Source organism: Colius striatus, chromosome 2 (assembly GCF_028858725.1).
Source record: "Colius striatus isolate bColStr4 chromosome 2, bColStr4.1.hap1, whole genome shotgun sequence".
Lineage (NCBI taxonomy): Eukaryota > Metazoa > Chordata > Aves > Coliiformes > Coliidae > Colius > Colius striatus.
This window is the reverse complement of record NC_084760.1, coordinates 16,633,030-16,660,908: the sequence shown is the minus strand read 5'-3', so window position 1 is coordinate 16,660,908 and position 27,879 is coordinate 16,633,030. Positions and strand designations below refer to the sequence as shown.

The 27,879-nt window shown below is 37.4% G+C and overlaps 1 protein-coding gene across 2 annotated transcripts in view; it reads left to right on the top strand.

The window, feature by feature from the left end:
• FAM135A (family with sequence similarity 135 member A) overlaps positions 1–27,879 on the top strand; it is an 89,255-nt gene that overhangs the window by 23,213 nt on the left and 38,163 nt on the right. For both annotated transcript variants that reach the window (XM_061989856.1, XM_061989857.1), the window contains exons 4-11: positions 14,949–15,028; positions 19,112–19,251; positions 19,368–19,438; positions 19,745–19,918; positions 22,145–22,271; positions 22,611–22,764; positions 25,214–25,291; positions 27,492–27,541. In XM_061989856.1, coding sequence (XP_061845840.1) covers positions 14,949–15,028; positions 19,112–19,251; positions 19,368–19,438; positions 19,745–19,918; positions 22,145–22,271; positions 22,611–22,764; positions 25,214–25,291; positions 27,492–27,541 — 874 coding nt within the window. The remainder of the gene's footprint in view (positions 1–14,948; positions 15,029–19,111; positions 19,252–19,367; positions 19,439–19,744; positions 19,919–22,144; positions 22,272–22,610; positions 22,765–25,213; positions 25,292–27,491; positions 27,542–27,879) is intronic.

Sequence of the window (27,879 nt, the reverse complement as noted above, 5' to 3'; positions counted from 1 at the left end):
CTCAGCTCAAGAGGGACAGAGAACTTCTGGAGAGAGTCCAGCACAGGGCCACCAAGATGATCAGGGGTATAGAACATCTTTCGTACGAGGAAAGGCTGTGAGAACTGAGGCTGTTTAGTCTGGAGGAGAGGAGACTGAGGGGAAATCTTATTAACATTTATAAATATCTAAAGGGTGGGTGTCAGAAGGTTGGGACATCCCTTTTTTCTACAGTAGCTAGCAACAGGACAAGGGGTAATGGGGTGAAGCTGGAACACAAAAAGTTCCACTTAAATATAAGAAAAAACGATTTCACTGTGAGGTGAGGGAGCCCTGGCACAGGCTGCCCAGAGGGGTTGTGGAGTCTCTTTCCTTGGAGGTCTTCAAGACCCTCCTGGACATGTTCCTGTGCGACCTGATCTAGATGACCCTGCTTCTGCAGGGGAGTTGGATTAGTTGATCTCTTAAGGTCCCTTCCAACCCCCACCATTCTATGATTCTATGATTTATATTTCTTTTCACATGTTGTCTGTTATTTTTTAAGTCCTTTAGCATAATGACTTTTTTCTGTTTGCACAACAGGCAGCTAGTTAATTTATTAGGTTTATTACTGAAAGGTCTATTCAGCTTGCTTCTAATAATCATTATAAAAATAACCTTGTAATACTTTTATCAACAAGCTTGTTCCAGGGAACTGAAATGAAAATCAGTGGGGCAGATGACAATGTTCTCTTGAAACATTTTCATATGCACTTAAAGCATTACATGCTGCTTTTTTCTAGTAGTGATGTTATCGGATCTAGATGGACAGTCAGAATATGTGATGTCCTGCTACTGTGATTTTGATCTGTCTTTTCCTGATGCTCAACAGTTTGTGTAGGTGGGAGGTGGGGAACACCAGTGACAGTTTTAGCACTATTTGTAACAGAAGTTAGGGATGTTTAATAGTAACACATTTGACTTTATCTCCTGCCACTGTCTTCAGATGGTTATGAATATTATTTACAGTGCTGTTCTTCAAAGACATTGTTACTGTAAGAGCAAGTTGTCTCTTACTCATTTTTCTTCTGTAGACTATGTGTGCTTATCCTCCACTTAGACACGTTTTTCATGTGTCAGCATCCTGAATTGAGATGTAAATGTGTTCAGCATTTCTGAATTCAAACAACTGGTTAGTGACAGTGCCACGGTACTTCAGTGCTCAGTTAAAGTTGCAGTGTTCTGCCACCAGATGATGAATTTTGATGTCTAACTTGGAATAGCTACACCTTTCCTGTGAGTAATGAGAGCTGCTTTTTCACCTGTGAATTTAAAGTGCTAAAGAAATTTAGCTTGTGGTTTGTAGTTTAGCATAGTCCACACATTGCTGGAAGATCTGCTTTGAAAACAGTTTTAATCTACATTTTCCATATCTCTGTACATTCTTGTAATACCAGTGTTAATTTTTTTCTTTGTCACTAATAATTTGTTAATTTTGTCAGTAATGTGCATTCATACCCTACTGACCAAAGCTGGATTTAGACAGTTTTCAATAGTAATGTCTCTGTGTGTGTGCTTTGTCTTGTCTATGGTAGAAGCTTTCTTTGTGGAGTATCTGCTGTTTCATTGTGGGTTTCAGAAAGAGAACTTGGTTATTTCAGCTAAGTGTAATTTTTTCTTATTAAATACAGTATGAACTAAAAGTATTAACAGTAGCTCCTTGTTATAGCTACAATTTTACATTTGTGTTCAAGTGTGTCTAGATGTTTGCAATTGGGTGTTTTGAGTTAAAAGAATCTTGCAAAAGCACATCAAGAATTTACATTAGTAACATAAGTCCACCAGATTTTAAAAAGTGTTTTTGCCTTATAAATACTGGTTAACAGATGGAAGGAGAGTATTAAATACCTTTTGCAGAAGAGACTTTAGCAAATTCTAACATTAAAAAAATTTTTGGAAGTGTATTGTATCTGAAATGAGCTTTTTGGTAACATTTCAGTAGCACGGTGTTACTTTTGAACCTAAGTCCAATTGAAAGTCAAAGGAATTGAAGCTTCAGAGACTACTGGAAATTCAGCCTTATGGTGTTCTCTGTTCCATAGATGTACATTTTTACTGATGTGCAAATACTTACTGATGAGTTTGAGCAGCACTGACATTTTATGCTTCCATGCATTTGATTGTGTAATGTAGTGTAAAAGAAAATACCCTGAATCAGAGTATGACTTTTAATGCATCTTACTATGAATGACATAGTAATTTCATGAGAAATAACGTAGTATTTGCAAAGTTACGTTTTTTTCTGGATCCAGTGAGTTGTCTGCATTAGTTATATAATTTATAAACAGGAGACTAAAATTTGAAGAGTACTCTTTCAGTAGGACCACTTTTCTTTCTACATGAAAAGGTTTTGTCCTTAAATAAAGAAGTAATCTCTGCTAACGTTTTGTATTGTTAACATATGATTAAGTAGCAAACTCTTCATAGGCAAGGAGCATTCAGACTCACTTGTTTGGTTTTCTTTTAATTCATACAGCCCAGTCATATTTTTACTTTCAAACTCTGTTTTTGTATGACATAGCTTTCCAGAAATAAGTGCTGTGAATTGCCTCCTGATATGTAGCTTATCTGCTTGTTATAGTACTGTACTGTGACCTTTACTTAAAGTAATATGGTCTTTACAAAGAAAGAACCAAGCTGTCAAATTTGTCTAACAGTTGCAAGGTGAGCTCTATTGGTTTTACAATAATACAAATAGTAATACATGTTAAAGATTTGTAAGGCTGGGCTGTAAACTGAAGGGAATAGTCTGTCTAGGAGAAATCATGCAAATACTTCTATTGTTTAAAAGTGGGTGAGTTTCTGATTCTAGCTGAGCAGTGGATGCACACGTACAAGTCCTGCTTGCTCAGAGGCAAGAATGGGTAGGACTGAGAGTGAGTAGTGTGGAGGTCATGTTTGAGGTTGGTATTGCTTCAGAAGTTAAAACTTAATGTCATCAAATATCTCATTATGCTTTCTGATGCAGGATATCTGAGAGAGCAGTAACATTATCTGGTCTCTAAGAGCAATAACAATTTGAAGTACCATATGATGGTACTTCAGGATCTTGTCATTAAAAATAAAAACTCTTGTATTTGTTGAGAATAGGAATTGGAAAAGTGGGAAATTGGGTAGCACTTCCTTTGAGTTAGCTGAGAAATAAAGGCTTTTGAATTTTACTCTGCTTTTAGTTATGAAGACATGGACAGGTTGTACTGCTTGTCTTCAGTTATTGTAGTGCAATGCCTGTATTAGAAGACTTCTAGGCACACAGGGAAGGAAGCCTAGAGCCACTGTAAATTTGGCTTCTCTTCTGAAGCATAGAGAACCAGATCATGTTAATTCCTTGAAGATTAGCCTTCAACCTAAGAAACTCAGATCCTGAAACAGCGCGTTTTGTTTAAATACAGGTATAAAGATGACGGTGCATGTGCTTATTTCTTCAGTCATTATTCATAGAGGTATAAGAATGGAAAAATAAAGCCATCTTAATGTCTTGCTGGAGCCTTGACAGCACTGTGATAGGTGCAGTGATTTCATGTAACAGCAAGGTTATATGAAACTGATACAGCTTATGTCGTTTGTCTTACGTCGCTTGCCCTCCTCTGAGGACTGTGTTTGGGGAGTGTATGTAATTCCTTCTTTCTTTATGTGATCAAAGAAAGATATGTCTTGTGTATTTAACCCAGATACCTTTTCATATTGCAAAGGAAAGATTGTATATCAGCATGCCTTACCATGAAGACATGTCATCAGAAACATGATCAGTGAGTTTAGTTTTAGCGAGGGAGTAAACGACAGCATCTGACAGTATTGATATAAAAGGATTTTCTCTGGAGAAGGTCCATTTTTAAAACCTACAGAATAATATAGCGAGCTTCTGTGTGAAATATGAAAGTAGAATGGGAGTAGGTGTTAGCTGAAGACATCAGAATAATGGTTTCTTGAGTATGCACCTTCTCTTTCTAAATGTGTGAGTCTTACTGAGTTCAGTATTCTAGAATGACATGTGACAGCAGTAATAGTTTTAACTTTGCAATACATGTTTGGTCATTAAAATTGCTAATTTTGAGACTTCTACAGCGTAACACTCTGTTGTGCAGCAGGCTTACATTTCTGACCTGTCCCTGTGTGATGGTAGTAAAAAACAGAGAAAAATATGCCATTCCTAAATGTTCTGCCCTATTTATGTGTATGCTTGATTAACATAACTGTTACAGCAGGAAGGTGATAGTGTTAGTTCTTTCTTTGCCATTTATGCCTATTTGGTATAAGAGAGAGAGAAACATGCTTATGCTGTGTTCCACAGTCTTGACAGCCTCATGATATGACCAAAGTTCTCGGTATGGTGTCTTTGTGTCTCTCCTACTGCACATACATCTTTTACACATACATACCTTTATGTATCTGTAATAATAAACAGTGGTTTACTGGATCATCACGTAGTTCAGAGAGCATTTAGCTTTATCTGAACATGGCAACAGACTCAATCCCACTATCAGACTCAGACTTGCTGCCTCTGCTTCAATTAGGTGTTCTCTCCAAAATATCTTCCTCTTTCACTCCTAAACCTCCTTCCAATTACTCTACACCATATAAAGTAACTTCTCCGTTTTTTGGAGTTTGGGGTTTTTTCACCTTATTTTACCCTCCCCTTTCCCAGACTCTGGCTCATGTTGGCAGTGGGGAAAGCAACTCAAGACACCTCAAAAGACTTAGAGGCCCTCCAGACTAGAACATCATATTTGTGTTTATCCATAACTAACTTCATTTGTTTCCTTACAGAGTTTTTAAATTGCTTTAAAAATGTGTCTTGATTTTTAAAAGAAGATGACAAATACTATACACTAAATGATTAAGACCTCTGCTGCTACTCATTGTGTATGTTCATATGTTTTGAATCCAAGAAGTAACTTCCAGGGTATTGGAGATGATCAGACTGGGGAGAAAAAAAAGGTATATTTTTCACTTGTACCAGTTTGTTTGATATGGATGGTAGTGTAACTGCCTGAGCACTGGTTTTGATGGAGGGAGAGGTTGAGAAGATGCACCCCGTGTGGCTCGCTATTAGCACCATGGAACTGAATCTGTTGTGAAAACAGTGTTCTCATCCACAGGTTTGTAGTTGGCTTAAGCCAGTACAACTCCATATATCTGCCAAAAGGTGTGATATGGTCTTCTATTTTGTTTGCTTTTGCAGTCATGCAGTTCTGTGGTCAATACAACAGGCTTACTTTTGGCAGCAACATAGTTAGAGAGTGAGTTAAGCTAGCACAAACAGTGAGCTAAGAGTGTAGGTTACAGGTAGGGAGATGTGTTGGATAGCAGCTGCCTGAGCAAGACAGTCTTGCTTCTGGTGCTTCCTGTGTGCCTGCAGTAATGCTGTTCTACCTTATGGTTGGTCAGTTCAAAATGGTAAGCCAGCAGAAAAATACAAGACCACAAAATATGATTCTGGTTTTCCCAGTTTATCTCCCAGCCCCACATCATGATCAGATGTTCTGTCAGTACTGGTGCAGGGGGAGTATAAAATACACAGGAGGAATGAGATCCCTGCTTCTGTCACCAGCTAGTATTTGGGTTGGTTTCACTATAATGCTGGACTGCATCCTGGGAGAAATGTCCCTAAGTTCCAATTTCCTTCTTAGGGAGACCATTATGTCAATATGATCTGCTGAGTGTGAGCAGCCCAGAGATTAGTATGTTTTGAAACAAAACCTCTGTTTGATCTTCTGCATTCATCTCAGTTGGCATCCCTGCCCATAGGATACAGTTATGACAGATGTCAGGTGTGTCAAATCTAATTTCCCTAAGCTTTCATGTAGAGCTAGAATGCTTGCCTGGCAATACCCGTTTGCAGGGTTTCTGCCTTGCTTGCTTCTGGCTGCTTGGTGCCCCATTGGTTGTGCTGCCTGTGCTGTTGTTACAGCCAGCTCTAAGCTGGGCTGCTGAATTGGTCCCATTAGCAGAATTGCTCTTCAAGTAGAGCACTGTGTAACTGAGGAAGGTGGTGGGACTGTATTACAGCACAGGTAGGAGTGAGTGCCTTGGAGGACGGGACAGAGGAACAGGGGACAAGTGAACTACTCAAACACGATTTCTTGCAAAAATCCTTCTATTGTAAAAGTCTGGTCTCATTTTCAAGACATCATTCTTGGTATTTCCTTATTATGAGCAGAGGCAGGATCTCCTAGATGCCCCCTTGTATGAGTGGTAAAGATTTGAACAGCTGTAGAAGACAGAGGGACATACTCCTGATACCTGCTAGGAAAAGGGCATTAATCACTCCCAGAATGCCAAGTTTGGAGACAGAGAGAGGTGAACAAAGGCGAGTTTACAGACATCCAGAGCAGCAGAGACCCACAGCTTCCAAATTCCCAAGAAGAACTTGGATTCTTCTTCAATAAGTTTTGCAGCTCCCAGCTTACAGGGAGCAGTGGTGGGAGATCAGCCTCATGAGAGGTACATAAGGGTTCAGATACCCATGCCCATGGAAATATCAAAGCGTCTCAGTGTGTGTATATGGTAAATCATGATCATCTCTGCACTTTGATCCTATACAATAGTTAGTGTTTCTTCTATGGACTTTTTCCTCCATCATGCTGTTTAGCCCTTCTCAACTTTCATCTTGTAGTATTTTTGCATGCCTTCCCTTCAGCAATTTGTTTCCTACTTTTCCTGACTATGTTCCTACATGTAATTTATTTCAGATTATTTTAGATGCCATCTGAAGTTTTCTCATTAAAAAAAGTCTTCAACAAAATGACTTTAGAAAAAGAGAGGGTTTTGTTTTGTTTGCTTGTTTATTTTTTTAGACTTGTTGAACAGGTTCAGTGGGCATGCTTGTCTTTGGGGTATCCAGCTTGTGGAACCTGCAAGAGAAAAAGGGATTTGGCCACTTAGTCTGTGCTTATGTAATTTGGTGTATTTTGTTTTATTTTGTCTACACTGACATCAGAAGGTTCACTCTTCTTAGTTTGGATTTTTAACTTTGTTCTTCTAAGGGTATATTTGCTACTGTGTACTAGATAGAGTAGATGTTAGGAGACCAAAGATAATTTTACTGTAGGAAGTGGCTCTATCATGGCAAAAATAAAGTCTATTCAAGGACAACAACTCTTTCATTTTCGTGAAGGGGTAAGTAGCAAAGTGTTTGGGAGTCTTTTGCTTTCAAATCTTGAATGCTGACCTTACCCCTTGACATTCATGAACTTTTAGGATCATCTTAATAGAATGTGAATTTTAGAACTTAGAGGAACAAGTCTTGTCATCTGATAACTTTTCAGAGCTTTCATGTAACATTGTTCTGGTAGTGTTTTCTGAGATTATTGCCTAAGAATTGTGTTTGTAATGAACGCATAAATACAGAGCCCAGTGAGCAGATCTGCTTCTCTGAAGCCTTCCTAGAGTTAAGTTCTTGATAAAACTGAGGAACAAAATAATTTGTGGGAAGTATCAGACATCAAAACTTGCTTGAAGAGGAATAAAAACATGTAAAAGGGGTTTTAGACTGCAAGTCGCTCCTACTGTGGTGGCAGCACTGACTTAAGTGAATGAATGAAATCAAGCATTACTTGAAGGAAAAAAAGATAGAAACTAATGTGACTTCTGTGAATGACGTAGCTTTCTACAGGGGAAAATGTGAAGATGTTGATAAGGGATAAGAGCGATGACCTTTATTTGGTATCTTACATAAGACACAACAGTTCACATCGACTGTTTTTTTTGCAGGAGTTTTCTTTGTGGTACCCAAATTTCCATCCCTGGTTAAATGTATGATGTATTAAAACAGAGATTGGCTTTTGTTAAAATAAGCTGTAAAGTGAATTGTAAGGCGTATGTACTTGATTACTGACAGATGAGAGGAACAGAATTGCACAGCTGCAAAACTTCAAAAATTTGAAAAACCAGTAAATGCCAGAAAATGAGTTCTCAGACTTGTCTTCTGGTCTCCCATCTGTTGTGTTTGCTAAACCTTGATTTCAAAATTAACATGTTATGATGTGTCTGAGTGAAAACTTCTGCCTGATTCCAAAGGGTTGAACTTTGAAAAATTACAGCTCTGGTTACCATGAAAACCCAACATCCCATACCGTTGTCCCAAGAAAACCAAAATGTTTAAGCCACTTAGTGGTTAACACTTGTGATAGATCATTTATGAGGCTGGTTTGCTGAATCAAAAAGTCAAATGAAAAAGATTTTCAAGCTAAATAGATGTAAAAAGTTTTCATGTAAGAGAATATGGGAAGTCATTAGCTTTGAAGGTGAGCTTTGTTACTCTTTAAAGAAGCAAAGTGATTTTAGTATGATTTCTTTCTTGTTTCCTTCAGTAATAACAGGAAATAAAAGAGGAACTAAAATGATAAACATAGACTAATAGAAGTTAAGGTGTATTTGATTAAATAAGAGCTATTCTAGTATTGTATATTTATTTATCTCTTTTTAAAAAAGCAATATTTATTTGATAGTATTATCATTTCAAGTTTTTAAATAAATGTTCATAACCACCGCAGGAATTCTGCCTGAGTGTGCCTGTGGTAAGAACATAGAGAAAAGCCTTTTGTAATAAGGCAAAATCTCCAGCTGCACTTACTTGCCCCCTTCTCCTATCTCATGTACTTAATTCTGTTTCATAACAAGCTACTATGTCTTACTTGAGATATTAGTCTCCCAAGTAATTCTCACCAAACATTTTGTGTAATAACTGTTTTGTTTCTATATGTATCTATACCTGTGTCAGAAGTAGCGTGTGCCATAGACATGTGAAGTGCTTTTTAAAATTAATTCACTTCCACAGAAACTTGCTTTTAAATAAATGTGAACCTTTCATCTGTTTCCTGCAAATTGCACTTTGTTTTATTTAGCCTAATAAAAATGTCAGCCAACTGGGAGATAACTGGATTTTTCATAGAAGAGATTGAGAAAAGATTTTAAGGAAAGTTTTTTGGGTATCATAATTTTCCAGCTGCTCAAATATCTGAATTAGAATTTGTTAAATGAGAGAAATCCCACAATTACAGCAGAGTGTAATCTCATATTGGTCTATACTACAAGTACTTATTACAAAGTGGTTGCAAGATAATTGTATTTTTATGTGGTCTATACCTGTATTAAATAATTTCCTGTCTAGATTAGCCTTGAAACTAGTTTGGTGGCCATTTGGTAGTCTGTTGGCCCCAGGTGGCTTTGGTAGGATTAAATTTGGGTAGATGACTCTGCATTTCTCCTAGCAGAGAAAATTAAGGAACAAGTCTAACCAGTTTCTTCTCATTTTACATTTGTGACTTCAAGAATCAACATTTCATTGCCTATTTTTTATTCTATCTCTTTTTATATTGTCTTATTTCTGTTCCCTTACACCTTATTCCCTTTCTCATTTTCCTCTTTGCCCCTTGTTTGTGTGCCTTTGTCTCAATTGTCTTTTTGTAGAATACTTAAGAGGTTATAAAAACCTCTGATGAATTTGTAGCAGTGTTTAAAATTTGTGTTTCATGATCACTTGCAATTCTTTGAACATCAGCAGCATATGCAGATTGCCCTGCAAAGTGCATATATACTGGCATTTGTAAGTACAAGCTTATGACTGGTTGTGTGAAATGCTAAAGATCTTAACTGCTTTTAAGATGGATGTTTATTAATCCATTAAAGAATTAGTAATGTAGGGTCTCTGCAGTAGCAAGGGCCTTAGCTTGTAAGATGGAGAGATGTTGAACAAAAATAAAAGGACATTCTCTCTCATTGAACTTTCAATATTTTGCTGACTCAGCCTTTCACTGCAGCAGGAGTTTCTGTTACTGCAGTTTGCTTTTGTGGGAAGAGGTGTGATCTGTAGGAGATGTGTAGAAGACAGCTCTACCAGGGTCAGTATGATACAGCCATTATAAGAGCGTATCTGCTTCCAGAGCTGATTCCTCCTAGGGAGACTTAGAATCACAGAATGGTAGGCTTCTAAAGATCATCTTGTCCAACCCCCCTGCTAAAGCAGGTCTGCCTTGATCAGGGTGCACAGGAACATGTCCAAGTGGGTTTTGAAAACCTCCAGAGAAGGAGACTCCACAACCTCCCTTGGCAGCCTGTGGCAGTACTCCATCACCCTCACAGTATAGTTTTCCTTATGTTTAAATGTAATTTTTTGTGTTCCAGTTTTTGTCCGTTACCCCTTGTCCTATCACTGGACACTACAGAAAAAAAAAGAGTTGCCTGATCCTCCTGACATCTCCCTTTTAGTTAAGTTTTTATGAGGTCTCTGCCCAGTCTTCTCTTCTCCAGGCTGAACAGTCCCAAGTCCTGCAACCATAAGAAAGATGCTCCAGTCCTCTGATCATCTTGGTAATCCTTGTCTGGACTCTCTCCAGAAGTTCCCTGTCCCTCTTAAGCTGGGGAGCCCAGAACTGGACAAAGGACTCCAGATGAGGCCTCACCAGGGCAGAGTAGAGAGGGAGCAGAACTTTTCTCAACCTGCTGGACACACTTTTCTTGATGCATCCCAGGATGCCATTTGCCTTCTTGGCCATGGAGACACATTGCTGACTCATGTTCAGTTTACTGTCAACTATAATTCCCAAGTCTCTCTCTGCAGAGCCGTTCTCCAGCAGGTCAATCCCCAGCCTGTACTGGTGCGTGGGGTTGTTCCTTCCCAGATGCAGGACTCTGCACTTGTCCCTGTTGAACCTCATGAGGTTCCTCTCTACCCAACTCTCAAGCCGGTCAAGATCTCGCTGAATGACAGCACAGCCTTCTGAGGAATCAGCCAGTCCTCCCACTTTGGTGTCATCATTGCTTCTCTCTCCTTTTTACTCACAGTTCCCCATTTCAGTGCCACATTCTGCATTTACAAAGCAGTGCTGCATCCCCAGCTCTGTTTCCCCATGTACCAAATAGAACACCCTTGCCTGAGACACTGCTCACCTTGGAAAAAGGAAGAGAGAAGTCTTAGTGGTTGTCTACAGCAGAGGATGTGTTTTCACTGGAGCCTTACATTCAGTAGATCCCAAGAGCTCCCCTGAGGTCTTGCATATATAGAGGGTCACAGCTGTTCCTTCTTTTGGTGAACCAATAAATTTAGAAGCTGCTCTGCGAGTGACACAATATGCATGTGAATTTTGAGGTCCACACTTTTCAGTGTTTGCTTTTTTTTATGTGACTAAGCACATGTAAGTGTACAGTGACTGCACAGGAATTCAGGGGAGAGAAAGAGTCAGACTGGTGTTGCACACTTCAGCCTTTCCTCCATCTGGAAAGAGGAACTGCAAAAAAGTTTCACGTCAATGAATTGTATTGTGAAGCTTTTTCAGGATATACGTTTCACTTGGAATGTGCTTAAATTGCCAACTTGTTTTGTGTACGAGCTCCCAGCCATATGCACTTCTGCTGTGTTGCCTTTTGATTACCACGTTGTAAATTGCTGAACCCTGTTTTATAGGTTTTATTTAACGTCTAGGGTCATAGACTGGTTCAGGGTAGAAAGGATATGTCATATAGTCTACCCTCATTCTGGGAGCACTTGATCCAAAGCATGTTGCTTGGAGCTATGTCCCCTCAGGTCTTGAAAGCTTCTATGATTCCACAGCTTACATGGATGTCCTCTTCCAATGCTTAAGTTTCTTTAAGACTGTTTCAAGTTTATTCAGTCTCCCTTTGGAGAGTGTCGTTCAGATCACTCTTACATCAACAACATAATTACCAAGCAGTTTCAAACTGCTCTTTGTCTTGACAATTCAATACTAAAGACTCATGCAAAATGTTTTCTTTGTGTGCTGTCAGACATTCATCAGTCAGTCTTCTGCTCATTCCAAATCTGCTCCATGCGCTGCCCTTCAACACTGTGTGTTGTTTTCTGTTTATGTTTTTGGTTGGTGGTGGATTAAATTCAGTTTTGTTTTCTTCCCCAAGTGGAATAGTCTTGTCTGTTTTGCCTGGAACAATAAGTGGTGAGTGAGCCCTCCCTTTCCTTAGGGTGTTCTAAAGGCACTAGGTACTTCTATGTTCCCTTTCCTGTTGGGAGGGAAGAGTGAATGAGTGGCTGATCATGATTCTTTGTTTTTGGATAGGCCTAAACCATGACAATTTTGCTTTTGTCTTTAATTTTACCTTGTTACAGCCCCAATTCCTTAATCTGTCCACATTTGGTGTAGTTGTTAAGCGTTACTTAAGTTTATGCTCTGTAGAGCTATCACATAGTTCTAAACATAAACTGAGAATGATGCAAACTTTGGATATAATAAAACAAACCAGTTTGGTTGATTAAGGTGAGCTGAAGTAAAATATCTGGTGTGTCTCTGAGCTATTGAGGCACAGTATTTAATATAAACCATAACAACAATTTTGCATTGTTTTCTTAATACCTGAAGTAAGCAGTAGTATGCTCTTCCATGACAGGCTAGTCATTTGGATCATGGGAGAATGCAAGTTGTAGTGGTAGGGTGTCTGGCTCTTGATAAATGTTTACTGTGGTTGCAGAAACAACACTGTGAAACTAGGGCTGGCGGAAAAGTATCTCCATGCTGAGGCTATTACACCTTATAATGCATCATGTGTTCTTGGTGTAGGGGAAATGAGTAACTAATTCAGTGATGGAAATCACATCTGACCTGGAGAAAAGGAGTACATAAGTGTGTTAGGCTGCATCCTCCTGGATTAATGTTGAGAGGACTCTCTTCATCTCAATTCCCTACAGTTTGGAGAAGATGACAGTGAAAGTTTTGTGTTTTGTTTTGGCTTTGTTTTTTCTTTTAATCCAGTACAAAATGCACTTACAGTTTAAGAATCATAGAATCATAGAATGGTAGGGATTGGAAGGGACCTTTAGAGATCATCTAGTCCAACCCCCCTGCAGAAACAGGTTCACCTAGATCAGATCACATAGGAACATGTCCAGGCGGGTCTTGAAGATCTCCAAGGAAAGAGACTCCACAACCCCTCTGGGCAGCCTGTGCCAGGGCTCCCTCACCCTCACAGTGAAATAGTTTTTTCTTATGTTAAGAAGTGTATATGTAATCATGATTGACCCATGGGTTTCAAACAAACAAATATCTAATGATGAGTTTGCAGTGGGTTAAGTTTTATTCTATTTTAAAAGATGGGAGTAATTTTGGTGTTGCCTCTTATCTCTAGCAATGTCACTGGTTCATTAAGTACCTTCTATTAGAAAGCATTCTTTGCTATATAGTTTTGACTAGACGAAAATTGACTTTTTTAATTGTGTGGAAAGATTAAATTAAGAATTTTTTTATTGGTTGATTGTTAGGCTCGTGCACAGCTACATCAGTTGCTTGCAAAGTCCTGAGTGGTTAGCTTTAGTTAGAAGTATTAGAAGTCAAAATCAGAACAATAGACAAGAGTAGCTTAGATGTTCATAGCGGGGATGGTGAAAATGAACCGTAAGACTGAGTGGGTGTACACTGGGAGTAGCATACTCAAGGGTATTTAGGACCATGGTTCTGCCTAAAAAGTTGGGTTTGTCTTCCTACTCTCTACTTGTGAATGTTTTTGCTCTCACCCTTTAGTTAATATTAGTGTTTGTGGAGCTGTGGTCATCAGCTTACTAAGGAGTTGAAGCTAACTCCTTCAAACAAAAATAAATGATCTGAAATGGGATGAGATGGATAGAACATGTCATCTAAGTGCATTTTTGGGTGCTTGTGTTATATAAAGATTTATAGAAAGTCAGTATGGGTGACAATTAGGGAGTTCATGGTGAAAATCAAAGCTGGAAACAGTAGGGAGCTGAATAAGATTAAATACTATTTAAAGATGGGAGATAGACCCAAAAGATTTTTGTGTTTCTTTTTTAAGTTTTAGGCTTTAAGCCTGAAGTTCCTGCCTTTGATGGCATAAAGAGAGTCATAGAATGGTAGGGGTTGGAAGAGACCTTTAGAGATCTAGTCCAACCCCCCTGCCAAAGCAGGCCCACCTAGATCGGATTGCACAGGAACGCCTCTAGGCGGGTCTTGAAGACCTCCAGGGAAGGAGACTCCACACCCTCCCTGGGCAGCCTGTGCCAGGGCTCCCTCACCTGAACAGGGAAATAGTTTTTTCTTGTGTTTAAATGGAACTTTTTGTGTTTAAGCTTCTTTCTATTACCCCTTGTCCTGTTGCTGGATACCATTGAAAAAGTGATGCCCCAACCTCTTGACACCCACCATTTAGATATTTGTAAATATTAATGAGTACAATAGTACTATGCCTTAACACTGCAAGTACTGCAAGCATTAGAATGGACTGACCAGGGAGGTGGTGGAGTGACCATCCCTAGAGATGTGTAAAAAAACATGTAAATGATGTGCTTAAGGGATTATGGTTTAGTTTACCGATGGGATTGGCAGCGTGAGGTTAGTGGTTAGAGTCGATCTTAAAGGGCTTTTCCAACCTTAATGATTCTGTGGTTCTATAATGACATATGGTGTGACCTTTTGTTTGCACTGTTTAATATCTGGTGGCCACAAACAATGTCAAGAGTATCCCTTTAAACCGTGTGTTTTCTGGAGATCCTGGAATGAGAGCCAGAGACATGTTGCAGTTTCACAGGTAGCTTCTTCTGTGGCAAACTAGGTATAGCCATCCTGTAGATGTGCTCCATGATAGATCCATCCAAGATGGTTGTAGTGTGCCTGACAATCCTGATTTTTCATTCACATCAGTTTTCCTGCATAGTGTACCATGGATCTCCATGAATATTTGTACCAATGCTGTGGCACGTGGGAAGACTAGCTCTGTGTTGAGGCTTCCTTCTTTCATTCATATGTTTGACTGCCACTCTGGTTAATGACTAAGAAAAAAACCCAACAGGATGAAGTGCAAACACAAGACAGTTTTAAGCTTAATAGACTCCCTCACCCTATTCCTTCTTCCCACTCTCCATTCCTGCCTTTGTCAATTGTATGTATCTCTATATGGTAAATGAGATGTACTGTACCGTATGTGTTGCAAATCACTGTCTTTTGCTTTAGCTTTTACCAGATTCGTGCATCTATGAAAATTCCTCCAAGAATTCCACACAAATTAGAAGCTAGCTTGTTGAATGCAACCGGTAAGTGCAAAAGCTGCTAGTAAATGAGATCATTAGCTTGCCTTGCTAATTACAGGAGCATGCCTTTTGGTTTCTATTGTTATAGCTAATATAAAAGTGGTTTTAATTTTGTTATTAACACAATGAAAAAAATAAGTTGTTGCATGATGGCCTGCTGAAAAAGTAGCTTCTTAGCAATGAGACTTAAAAGTGGATTGCAGAATTTGTGTTAGTTTTCCTCTTTGCTGGTAGCAAAACACAGTGATACCTTTAGATTCGCGTCTTCTGTTTTTTTCACTGGTCTGCCTAGTCTTCTCCATGTTTCAGGCTAAGATGGCCAAGGGTAGATAGCATTTAAGTAAATACCTGAAAGTAGTAGAGCATTTCAGTTACAGACTCTTTAAACCATTTCTTTTCCAAAAAGAAAACTCTAAAAGGATGCAATCTTACTGTGTTCAACCTTGCTCTCTTGCTGTCTGGTGGCAAAGTTGAAAATTCATTTAACATCCTAAACAGAATTGCACATTCCCTCATCTTTTTTCAACTTGGTACACATTTTTGTTTTCTCTGTCTGGACAAACTGAATGCAGAGAAACCTGGTAGTGCTCTCCTGATTCTGTGCAGCCCATACCTCAGTATAATGTAAAAATGTGAAACTCAAAAAATTGAATTAAATTTTCAAACTTCAAGTGGAATTCGTGGAACTGCAAGGAATAAAACCTACTACAATCTGAGAAAATGGGAAATGAGATTACTGAAACCTGAATTTTTGAGGTTATTCTGAAAATAACTCTGAGCAGAGCAACAACGTAGATACTGAATTTTAGTCAAGCTTCCTGAATATTTCTTCTGTTTGTGTGACATAAATACATAATTCTTATGAACCAAAATTACTTCACTTCAAAGACAAAGTTAGTGTGGTTTATAGAATTTAGCTGTGCTTTAGTAGAATGTGTTTTTTTAATAGTGTCACTTAATGATATCACAGAATGGTAGGAGTTGGAAGGGACCTCTTAAGATCATCTAGTCCAACCCCCCTGCAGAAGCAGGACTACCTAGATGAGGTTGCTCAGGAACGTGTCCAGGTGGCTCTTGAAAATCTCCAGAGAAGGAGACTCCACACCCACAATGGGCAGTCTGTTAAGTTTAAGTGGAACTTTTTGTGTTCCAGCATTTGTCTATTACCCCTTGTCCTCTCACTGAGCACTACAGAAAAAAGTGTTTCCCCATCTCCGTGACTCACACCTTTGAAATACTTGTTAAGTATTAATGAGATCCCCCCTCAGTCTCCTCCAGACTAAACACCCCAGTTCCTGCAGCCTTTCCTCATATGAAAGATGTTCCAGCCCATTGCTGGCTCATGGTTAGTTTATTGTCAACCAGCATTCCCAGGTCTCTCTCTGCAGAGCTGTTTAATATTGCTGAAAAAAGGTTTTTTCATGGTGTATTTTATAATGTTCTTTAGCTTGGTTTTTTTTCCCCGGAAAGCTGCAATCTTTTTAGTAAACTGTGACACGTTAGCTCATCTGCCTCTTGCTAGTAGGCATAAAGGATGTAAACATGAAGACTGGAATGTGACATGAATTTAGGTCAGCAGTGCTGTCAAAAAAAAAAAAAACCAACCTGTGATGCCCGTTACTGAAACAGATGTAATTTGTAGGAAATAGCTGCTGTTAGGCTGTGTAATTGCTGAGAGAGTTGACCTGCTATCTGAAAGTGTGTGTTGCTGAGAGTGTATGTTGTGGACTTCAGAGGAGGCTGGACAGGAGCCCACAACTCTCACTCTTGTTTTGCGTTGGTCAGGTACTTGTTTCAACACTTTTCTGTATGTCTCTTGTTCTATCTTCTTCATACTTACCTGTTATAAATCCTATTCCCTTTGACAGTGTCACTGTGTTTTCCCACTCCAGTCCAAGTCATTTTGCCTATTCTGCCTCTCCCTGGCCTCTGCACAAGTCACTTGCAGTTTCCTTACCGTACCTTTGTGTTTTCCTCTCTCCCACAGACTCTTTGTTCCATCTCTTATTTCCTCAAGTCAAAAATTCAACCTGTTTTTTCCTTCTTTCTATTCCTTTGCATCTTCTTGCACCCCTTGACTAGCCCTTCCCAACTCTTCATGTGGTCCTGTGATAATCTAAATCCACCTTTTTCATTTCTCTTTCCCTCATCCTTTTGTAGTTTGCTAGAATTGTTCAGCACCCAGAATAAATGTCATTACAGATCTGACAGGGCAAGCCATTTGCTTTTAGCTCCAGGCTTCTGAAGGTCTCTTGGCATTCTTGGAATTTGAAGGTAAATGTAGTCATGCTCTAAAAGTCAAAATAAAAACTCATGTAGTTCTACCCTGTGTTTCAGATTTGAAGCTGTTCTGAATTCCTCCTTTCATCAGAAACTTGTTTACAGAAAAAAAGCAAACAAATAAAAGCAGGATAGGAATGAGATGCCACTGAGGTGGCTTTTTGTGTAGGTAGAGGCCTAGAAACAGTGTGGCCAGGCAGTGCATAGTTGACTTAAAAAATAGTAGTTCTGGCTTGTTGACTTCACGCTTGTGAGACCTTGCTGCCATGTGGATGTGGCTCAGGCTGTTCCTAGCATCAGCTTTTCCTCTTCGATGATTCTCTCTCACTTCTGAAGCTGCTGTTTCATATTACACTGAAGTCAGCAGAAGTGAGGGGTGTAACTCAGAGTTGGATGCTGCATAGGAAGTAGGACCTCAGCCACATGTCTCCATTACTTCTTTTGTATCAGACTGGAGTGGGAGATCCTTTTTGCTGATGCTGTGAGGTTATATCAGATTACGTGTCATTTGAAACCATACCGGCTCTGCCCTTCACCTGCAGCAGATGACACAGATGGATATAAGCTGAAAGTGGCTTTATATATATAGGACAATTACAGTTTAATGGTTCATCCTGTGTAAGCATTTTGTCCAAGACACCACAATTGATGATAGATAAGAAAGCACTTAAGCAAAACTCAGTATTTTATCTTGTTTCTAGTTTTTGCAGAGAGATTGAACCAGAATGTCATGAAGATTAGAGAGTGGGAATGTTTACCAGGTGCAGTGTTTTTCTGTCATAGGCTTATAGACTTCAAGTCTCTAAAGTGTAAACTTTGCAGGCTTCTTTTTTCTTTTGTGGATTTTTTTTAAAGTAATTTATTGAGAAGAATCAAAATAATAATTAAAAAAAAAATTGCTTCCACATTTACACAATTTCTAAGCCTTTGTGTTCTAGAAGAGGCTAATGGGTTAATGTCATTGAACCTAGTTGTAGAGAAGTGATGAGAGTGTCAGTATGGTTGTTACCCCTATTCTTCCAAGTTCCATCTTGTTTTGGGTGTTGTTTCACAGGATAGTGCCCATCGTGATGTTTCCTGTATAACCCCTTGGTCTTGTGCTAAATACTGCCTCGATAGCTGCTTTAAATCATTCTCTTTCTCACTTCTTCTATAAGTCTTTTAACTTCTTTTTTGTCAAAGGAGTCCCCAACCATTTATCACACTTTTCTGAACTCTTTGTGATGAGCAGCCTCTAGTCTGAAAGCAGAAACTTCATACTGAATGAGAAATGTAAGGTTCAGGTGATAACACTCGGAACTGATCTGGCCAGAGTTATATGCAAAGATCTGGAAGAAAAAAGTGAAACAATTTTGTTCTTGATTAATTCAGTGGAGTGATATATGTCATTTAACCTCTTTGCCTCATCTGTAGGTAACAGAGTGTAGAATAATAATAAAATGTAGTTAAACCTTGCAAATCAATATGAATGCTGGATGAAACAAGACAAGATTTGGGGATTTTTTTACTAGTTTTTGATGCCTAAAATTTGTTACTCCAATCTTGAACACAGCAAAAAGTCTTCAGTCTGTAACTTAAATTAATAGCAAATTACATTGAAAATATTGATACAATATTTCTTTGAAACAAAATGTATTCCTCTAAACTCCAGCAGTTTCTGACAGAAATAGAAATGTTCTGTTATTGTTGGTGTTGCAGTTTTAATCATGGTCATGAAACTGGTAGGAATGGTAGTTCCATTTATTGAGTTTCTCTGGGATTTCCAAGTTCTAGGGCAATTACATTAATACTTGTTTCTCTTTTCAGGTGCAGATCTTGCCTTTCCTGCTTCAATCCATGACAATATAGTTTGCAGTAAAACATTTCAGATTCTTTACAAAAATGAGGAAGTTGCTGTGAACGATGTGATGATTTTCAAGATAAAAATGCTATTAGATGAGAGGAAGGTAACCTGCCATCCAACTTCACAATATTCAGATAATTAAGTCTTCGTTACATACAATTTGGATTAGTACAAATACAAGATCTGAAAAATTTTCATGCTTCTGCAATTTCTTTGTAGATTGAGGAGTCTCTTAACGAAATGAATTTTCTGCTAACATTAGATCTGCACTTCACAGATACAGACTACTCGTAAGTTTAAAGTTTTATTAAAGCAACAATACATGTTAACTTTTTAAACTGATGAAATTTGTATTACATGTAGGTGTAGTGCCTTTTTTACCCTCACTTAGGTTTACTATAAAGAAATCCAATGCTGAGATTTCATAACTGGTTTGTCTCATTCTGACTTTTTTTGTTTGCTTTTGCTTTTTCCTGGGGAGATGTCGTTGCCTTCCAAAGTGCAGACCTATTGCTATCTGTGTCAGTTTATTAACAACTTGCACTTTAAATATGATCATTCTAATTGTATGTTGTTTTGGTTTACTTTCTTTTTAGGCCAGATGACTTGAGCACACTACAGCCAATTAGTAGCCGAACTTTAAAGCTGCACTTTAACTTACACCGGGGCCTTCATCATTACGTCAATGTTATGTTTGATTACTTCCACCTTTCTGTCATATCGGTTATAGTCCATGCTTCCTTGGTTGCTCTGCATCAGCCATTGATAAGGTAATCTGTTGTTAATAAAATGCAAATATATTACTAAGTGACCAAATGGAAATGTTCTAAAAATATCTGTGTCAAATAGATGGGATTTATTGAGTATTTTGGAACTGGAGGGCACAGAGGGATGAAAAAACTTTGTTTTCAAAGTTAGCTTTGAAGTTAGCTGAGTTAGTTTTGAGTTTGTTTTTGCTAGAAATAAGATACATAGTGTAGAAGAGAGATAAGACCCAAGACCAGAGAAGAGGAGGATTGTATAAATACTGGTATTTATACATTTATATCTCTAGTTATACATTTTCTTAATCAGAAAGTTCTACTGCTCCCCATACTTCTTCTCATTCTACTTCCCCCAAGTTTTTTCATATTCAAATTCAGGCTGTGCCACAAATGTTCAAAACCTTTAGCTTAAGGTATTCCTACTGCTTATCCCTGCCCTCACATCATGGAAAGTTATGTCTCTATGTATGTTAGACAACTGTTCTGTGCAGCAGGACTGTGCTGCTTTGGAGGATTCAGGTGGCTTTTTTTGTCCTTTTTTTTCCCTCTTGGATTATTTTGGTGCTGTGTTTTAGGCATGGTTCTATAGTAACTGAACCAGCACATCTGAAGGGATGTTGCAATATTATTTGGGAGAGGAACAGGTACTGAGGAGGTGGGAATTATTTTAAGCTAGTACCGTTGTTGAAGACTTCATCTGAAAAACATAATGCACATAAAGTAGGAGCATGTATGTAAAGTGTAAGTTGTCACACTGTAGCACAAGTGAAGTTGAGGGATTTCACCTATATTTACCCTGTAGGTGTAGGGTCAAACTTCCCCTCATTATCAGAAAATGAAAAGCAGGTTTCATTCCTAATTTTAAGTCAGAAATGTATGTGACTTTTTGAAAAGTTGCAGAAGATCTGAGGGCTTACGTGTGTTTTTTCCTCTCCTTCTGGCTTTTCAAGTGATGATATTAAATAATGCTGTTTAATTTAAAACCTCAACTTTAATTAGCTTGTGTAAGGAAATATGGAAACAAAAGAGCAACTTCCATGCTGCTTCCATTACCTTTAGAGTAGAATTTTACTGGTATTCACAAGATTTTAAGGATCCAGATTGTGCTTTAAATCATTTTGGGGCAGGGAGAGGAAGAAACTATCTAATTTACAGTGTTCTGTTTCAGCAGATCTACCTCATATTGTTATATTTAGCAAATACTCTGTAGTTGCCATATCTTTATCCAGCTTTCTTTTCTGGAGCATCTCATTCTGAAAAAACTGAACATTGCAAGACTTTACTCCCCTTTATCCTTTGGGCTTTCCTGGGTGACATTTTACTCCTGTGCTTGGGTCATGCTCAGATTACTGGCACCTCTTCCTTTCCTAGGGGGTCATTTTTGTTTCATAGGTGTTTTCATTTTCAGAGTGGCACCCAGGTTCAACAGTATTACAACAACCAGTAACAACACTCTGGAACAACCATTATTAACACGCTGCTTGAAAGACAAGAGAGAATTTAACTTGGTTACAGCCCTGAAGTCTTACCCTTTTTATTAACATGTCTGCCTGTTACCTAAAAGCTCACACTCTCTGTGTTCACTCCTCTTTCATTCATTTTCCCTAGTTCTTTGTTCTCACAGGAATATTTTGTGGGCTACAGATGACCTGTGCTCCCAGGGGTTCAGGATGGGCTCTCCTCAGTAGGCAAAGGTCAGGCATCTCCTAGGAAAACAGCAATGGCAGTTTGTGTGACAACTTCCTACTGCTTCCTACTGCTTCACTTTCAGGAGGTCAAGTCCCCACAGCAAAGCTGGCAGAAAATGAATGCTTCTTACCTGTTACAGTTCAAATGCATCTCTGTGGCTTAAACTTTAAGGCATATTGTTTAAATTAGTTGAGGTTTGTATTGGAAATGATGAGGAAGAGCTTCCACAGTCTCCTGGCACAGAGTCTGTTGACTTTCATGGTGAGAGATGGCAACAGAACAGTTGTGACTAATATTTTCTTAAATATCTCTACCTGGAGACATGATTTGAAGAAACCTGCTTCAGAAGCACTGCTTCCCTAATTGCAGCATCAGAGAGGCTTAACTGTGAGGTATCTAGGCCATCCGCAGAGGTTGTAAAAGGACAGCTCCTAATGCTAGGAACTTCCAAGGTCTTACTGAGGGTCCTTGTTTCTACTGCTTTTCAAGAAAAACCAAGAATAAAGTATGTTCAAATGATCACTTCATTTGTGCTTTTTGCAGTTTTCCTCGCCCAGTGAAGAACACATGGTTGAACAGGAATGCACCAGCACAAAACAGGGACTCTGTGATCCCTTCTCTCGAAAGTGTGGTCTTTGGCAATAACTACACAAAGCAGTTATCAGCAGATGTAAGAATGTATTAGTTTAAGTTCTCATTTGTATTTTATTGGATGGTGTGAACTTTATCTTTTCTATATTAGAGTTACTTTGGTATGCCATGTGGTATGGGAAGTGCTAAAGATTGTTCCAAAAGGCTATGTTGCACGCTTCAGGGACATGCAAATGGGAAGTGCGCGGCATTGAGTGTTTAACCTTTTTTAATACATTGCTCTCCATGAAAATGGCAAAAATGTATGTGAGCTTTGTGAAAAGAGGAATTTGCTTATCTGTCTTTTTAGTTACTCTGTTAACACTTCATTATTGTGGAAAATTAATGTGTGCCTCATCTCTTTCCTTTGTTTTTTTAGGGTTGCAGTTTTGTTGTTTCCGAGTCTTTCCTCAGCCATGCCTATAATTTCCACTATACGCTTTGTGCCAGCCTGCTGCTTGCTTTCAAAGGGTTACATAGCTATTTCCTGATGATAACAAGGGGGCTCCCCTCTTCTCACCGAATTGAGCTGGGTATGTTGACTTTAATAAAATGCATCACTTTCCTGTCGGATGTTATTAAGATAATACCTCTCTTCTAGACTGAACTGGCACCGATTTCATACATCTTGTATCTCTAAAAGATTTTTGCTCAAACTGAGCTGGAATTTAATAAGAGAAAAATAAACAAGTGCTGTCACATTACTGATAAAATGAGGAGAGAACTGAATGAGAGCTCTAATAAACAAGAGCTTGAATTTATGCAAATGCATTTTTTTCTTGTTGGTCTTAATTTGTCCTGTTATTTCAAATTACCGTGTTTAGTGGTGAGAAACACTTAATGCAAGTAGCCTGCTGGACTTGTTTGTTTCTTATAAGAAAACATTCTATGAAATCTGGAACTCTAAGCTTTGATTTGAGAAACATGTTACAGTGGATGCTTACCTGAAAAAAAAGACCTGCAAGAAGAAATTGCTGCTGTCTCAATTTGTAGTGTAACTTTTTAAACAGACTTAGTTACCTAAGAATTAGGAGATAACAATAACTGTTTCTATAAAATAGAGCAGTTAAAATATACCTTCAGAGAAGCAATTTCTTTAATAAAGTTGAAATTAACTTCTTACTAGACAATCTCATAGGAAAAAAAATAAAATTATATAGCAATGGAAGGCTTCTAGTAACTACATTTGATAAAAGTAACTGTGAAAATATTACATTAAATGTAATATTTTATGGAAATGTATGTTACATTTCTGTAGAATGCAGGTGTATTAGTGAGCCTAGCCTCAACTTGTGAACTAGGAGTGTGGTAGAAGTAAAAAAAGAAACTATTTTGGCATTGTAAAGAATGATTTACCCTTTTTCTTCATCAAGCATCATATACTTTTTTAGTCATTTAAAGTTCTACTTAAATCTGAAAAAGATGTTTTTGGAATTTACATTGACTGTAGACATCATGTATTGATTTTTGTATTATTTCATTTCACCAATGTCAAAACTAAGCATTGTGAAACAATCAGGTTGAAAATTGAGATACGAAAGCTGTTTTTAAAATGCAGTGTAGTCGATTAGTGATTTAAAGAAAAAAAGTTTCACTGGTATATTACAAAATGCAAAGCTATTTTTTGAAACAAAAGTTTTTTTTGAGGAAAGGAGTGCATTGCAAATCTGTGCATAGAAAACTAACAGAAATTGAGGCTTCTTCTTTATAGAAACAGAGTACTGCTACAGTTACAGTGCAAAGAATATTCTGTGTCAGTTGTCTTAATCTTGACATGGAGGGAAACAGCCTGTTAAAGGAATGACTCAACTCTTAAGTCTTCCTTTTAAGGACAAAACATGTATGTGTTTCCCAAATACAATTTGTTGGCACTATTGTTGTAGAGATAGGCTTAGACTAGATCTTAATATTAAATGTTTCGGATAGGACCCTCAATTCCCCAAAACATTCCGACAAAATACGTAGGTACTAAAAAAAACCCCAAAGCCATCCATTTTGGTGCATAGTCAAATTGTGTCTTTCAGATCTTGCTGAAGTCATCAAAACCATTTTTATAAGCTCCAGTGGAACTTGAGTCAAACCTTTTTATAATTTCTCTGGGTAATTTAGCTTACCTTTTAGAAACACAAACTTGAACAGAAATGTTCAAAATAAATACATGAAGAGAAAATGTCTATTTACATTTAATATTCATTGTACATATTCTACTGATGTTTTCTTTCTTATGGTTTGGGTTTTGTTGTTTTGTTTTGTTTTTTAAGTCTCTGCTAGCAGTACTTAGTTTTCTTATTTGTAAACCTTGTTTTCATCTATTTCAGTTATTTTGTATATACATTGATTGGGACAATTGGGCTAATGATGTAGATATTAATTATGCTATACTTACCTTTTGCTCGTGAAAAATAACTAATGCCTACCATTAACACTAATTTTGCTAAAATCCATCCATGTTAGGTTTTTTTTAAACTGTGTTTCTATGATATGTATAAAGAAACTGAGGCCTTCTGGACTTCGCAAAGTACACAATTATCATTTACTTTTATTTTTAGTTTTTAAAGTATATGACTAGTTTTACAGTGGACATTTTATGTGTGAAGCTTAAACAGGTGTTGCAGAAGGATTCTCATGTTCTGTTTAAATCCCAGAACCGTCACTTTTTTGTTTTAAATTAAATTTTTATCCCTTTCATTTAGTTTTGTCTGTTTGCTTTGCTATTACTCTGTCACATAATAGAGGAGTCAATAACTGTAATTAAGCAGCTAAGTATTATTGGTTTCAGAAAATAAAAAAATGCTAGCTTAACTTATATCACAAGTTTAATCTAGAGACTACACTAAAATTATATGCTTTCATGTACTGATCTAACTGCACTAATTGGTAGGCTAGCAATAAGCTTTTTTACTAACTTTAAGGCAAATAATAAATCACAGATGGAAAAAGGAGTGTAGTAACTAGTCATGTGTGTGCAATCCCTGTAACTAGCCAAGGCCAGCACGCAGGTCCTTTATGAACGCCTTCTCAGAAGAAAATATCCACGAACCCAGAGAGACGCCTACCTAGGTATGTTTTCAAAGCAGGTGATATAACCCCTCAGATTTTTATTAATAATATCAAATACTCTATTCTTGTTAATAATATCAAGCACCACATCCTTGTAAATCCTTGTAAACATCCTTGTACACAGGAGCACTATATCACTATCCAGTCGTAGTGAATATGTGTTAACTCTGATAAGTCTGCAGAATTGAGCTACTTATTTCTGGGCTGAGTATAGGTAATAAATGAGAAACAATTACTGTGTTTTGGTTTATTCTTGTTCTAGTTTACTAAACCAAAATGGTTGAAGAGTTTAGTCAGTTGTCCCCGTTTAAATAAAATAGCTAAAAATTATAGTTTAATTCATCACATACTCAATATTTTAGATAATTAAAGGCTACCAATACCTTTTCATCCTGAGAAATCTTTCAAGTTCTTCTGATATCTAAAGGCTTGATTCTTCTCAACAATACACAATACATTCTTAAAACTTTAGATGTGTTTGTCTATATCTAATGGCCAATTCTCTCTTTGTAGAGTGTTAGTGTTAACCTGAGGCCAGACAAAAAACAATAGTGTTATTTATGCATGACTAAGTTTGTGATGGGAGAAGACTAATAGGGTAGTTCAGTCTCATAGTAGGTCACCAGCTTAATCATCTATAACTGTCTTTTGGTTTTGTTTTAAAAAGAAAACAAAGCTATTTTTAGCAGACTCAGCAAAAATGCATCAAATTTTTGCTGGGTCAACATTACTGCTGTAGAATGTTACTATTGGATTTCCTTTTGTATTGTCTCTATTAGGAGATTTTTTTTTTTAATATAATATGCTAGTTGGGAATTTTCCATAATAATTTTAAATGTTGTTCAAAGCCTATTCTCAATTGCAATGTGACAAACAAGATAAATAATCAGTACTGTGTCTCATAAATAAACCGTTTAATTTTTTCACTAATGACAAAATTTGCGTAGCCACAAGCACACCCAAAGTAATATCATATCTTAATCTGTTTTCATATCTTTTCAGAATAATTATCATCAAGTAGTATTGAGCTAATGCAGGTGTATGTAGCTTCTTTCAAAAACATTTCTAAATTTGAATTCTGAGAATTTCATGCACTTTGTACAATTTGCATATTTTCTCTGGACTTTGACTTGTGTGAGTTAAGTTGTTTGGTGTTAAGTTTAAACCTAAGTATAATGGATGCAAGTAGGTCAAAATCAATATATACCTGTGAAGTCTAGATGATATAATTCAAAGACGAGTTAACACACCGTTGCTATTTAGTAAACCCATGTTCACTATCCATATCCTACATTTATTATTGTGGGTTTCAAAGCATGTTTTGTCAATGTATGTTTTCAAAAAACATTGTGGGGTTTGTTCCCTTAATACTGTGATTCAAAAATGAATTTAAATGTAAATACTACAATTTTAGGGTTTATGTATCATTCCCTTGTCACTGGTATCTCAGATGCAGATGGAAATCAAAACACAATACTAAATTATTATTTCATTTATCAGATTCACTTAAGTAGACTAGGGGTAATTAACTAGAAGAAATATCTTACATGAAGGAATAAATCTGTTTTCTTTATAAATCATTGAAGGTTAAGCCACTCTACAATGGAATATTGATTTGCTCTTAACATTGAGCTATTAAGAGAAAGATCAATTAAAGAATTTGTCTAAAACAATTTTTCTCAGACAATTAAAGAATTGTGTTTACATTCATGTAGGTTGCAGATCAGGTAAATAATATACCTGTAGAAAAATGATATTGGAATCTGGTATCTCTGGAAAATCTATGGGTAGCAGAGGAATTGTATTATCTTGATGGTGAACCATGACATTGCTGCTAAATAGCTGAGCAGCTTTCAATAGATAATCTGCAAATTGTATCATCTAAATTACACTGTTTTCAAGTGTAATTTTGAGCGGAAAATCGTTGCACTTGACAAGGTGTCATGACAAGTGATCATGGTACTCAACTGCAGACCCGTTTTATTAATCGTGTTATGTCCTTAATTACAGAAATTACTAAGAAATTATTTTAATGGGAGTTTGTAATTCACTTGATTTAAAGTTGGCTGTTGCACTTGATACGGCTTCAAGTTTTATTTGATAGGCTTTCATAGTTTAAAATTGGTCTTTTGAGATAATTGGTTTTATCCTGCAACTTGGAAAGTACATTTTTCATGGATGTATCCTCTCATCTTTCCAGAAAACATAGATGTAGAAGTTCGTCTTACAGAATTATGTGAAGAAGTAAAGGTACTTCTTTTTTTCTCATGCATTAAATAAGTGAAATAACTATAAAAGTGGAGTGTGTTGTTTTTATATGCTACTTGGTAATAAACTGTTAGAGCGATAATATCCTGTATGTTTTTTGCCAACACTTGTAACTCTTCCTCATTCAAAGAGGAATTGGTCAACTAACTACAAAACTTAACTATTGATCTGCGTTCCTACACGACCTGATCCAAGTGGCCCTGCTTCTGCAGGGGGATTGGACTACATGATCTCTAAAGGTCTCTTCCAACCCTTGCCATTCTGTGATTCCATGATCTGATAGCTTATGTGTCAGTAGTAGCCACAATAACTTTTGTATA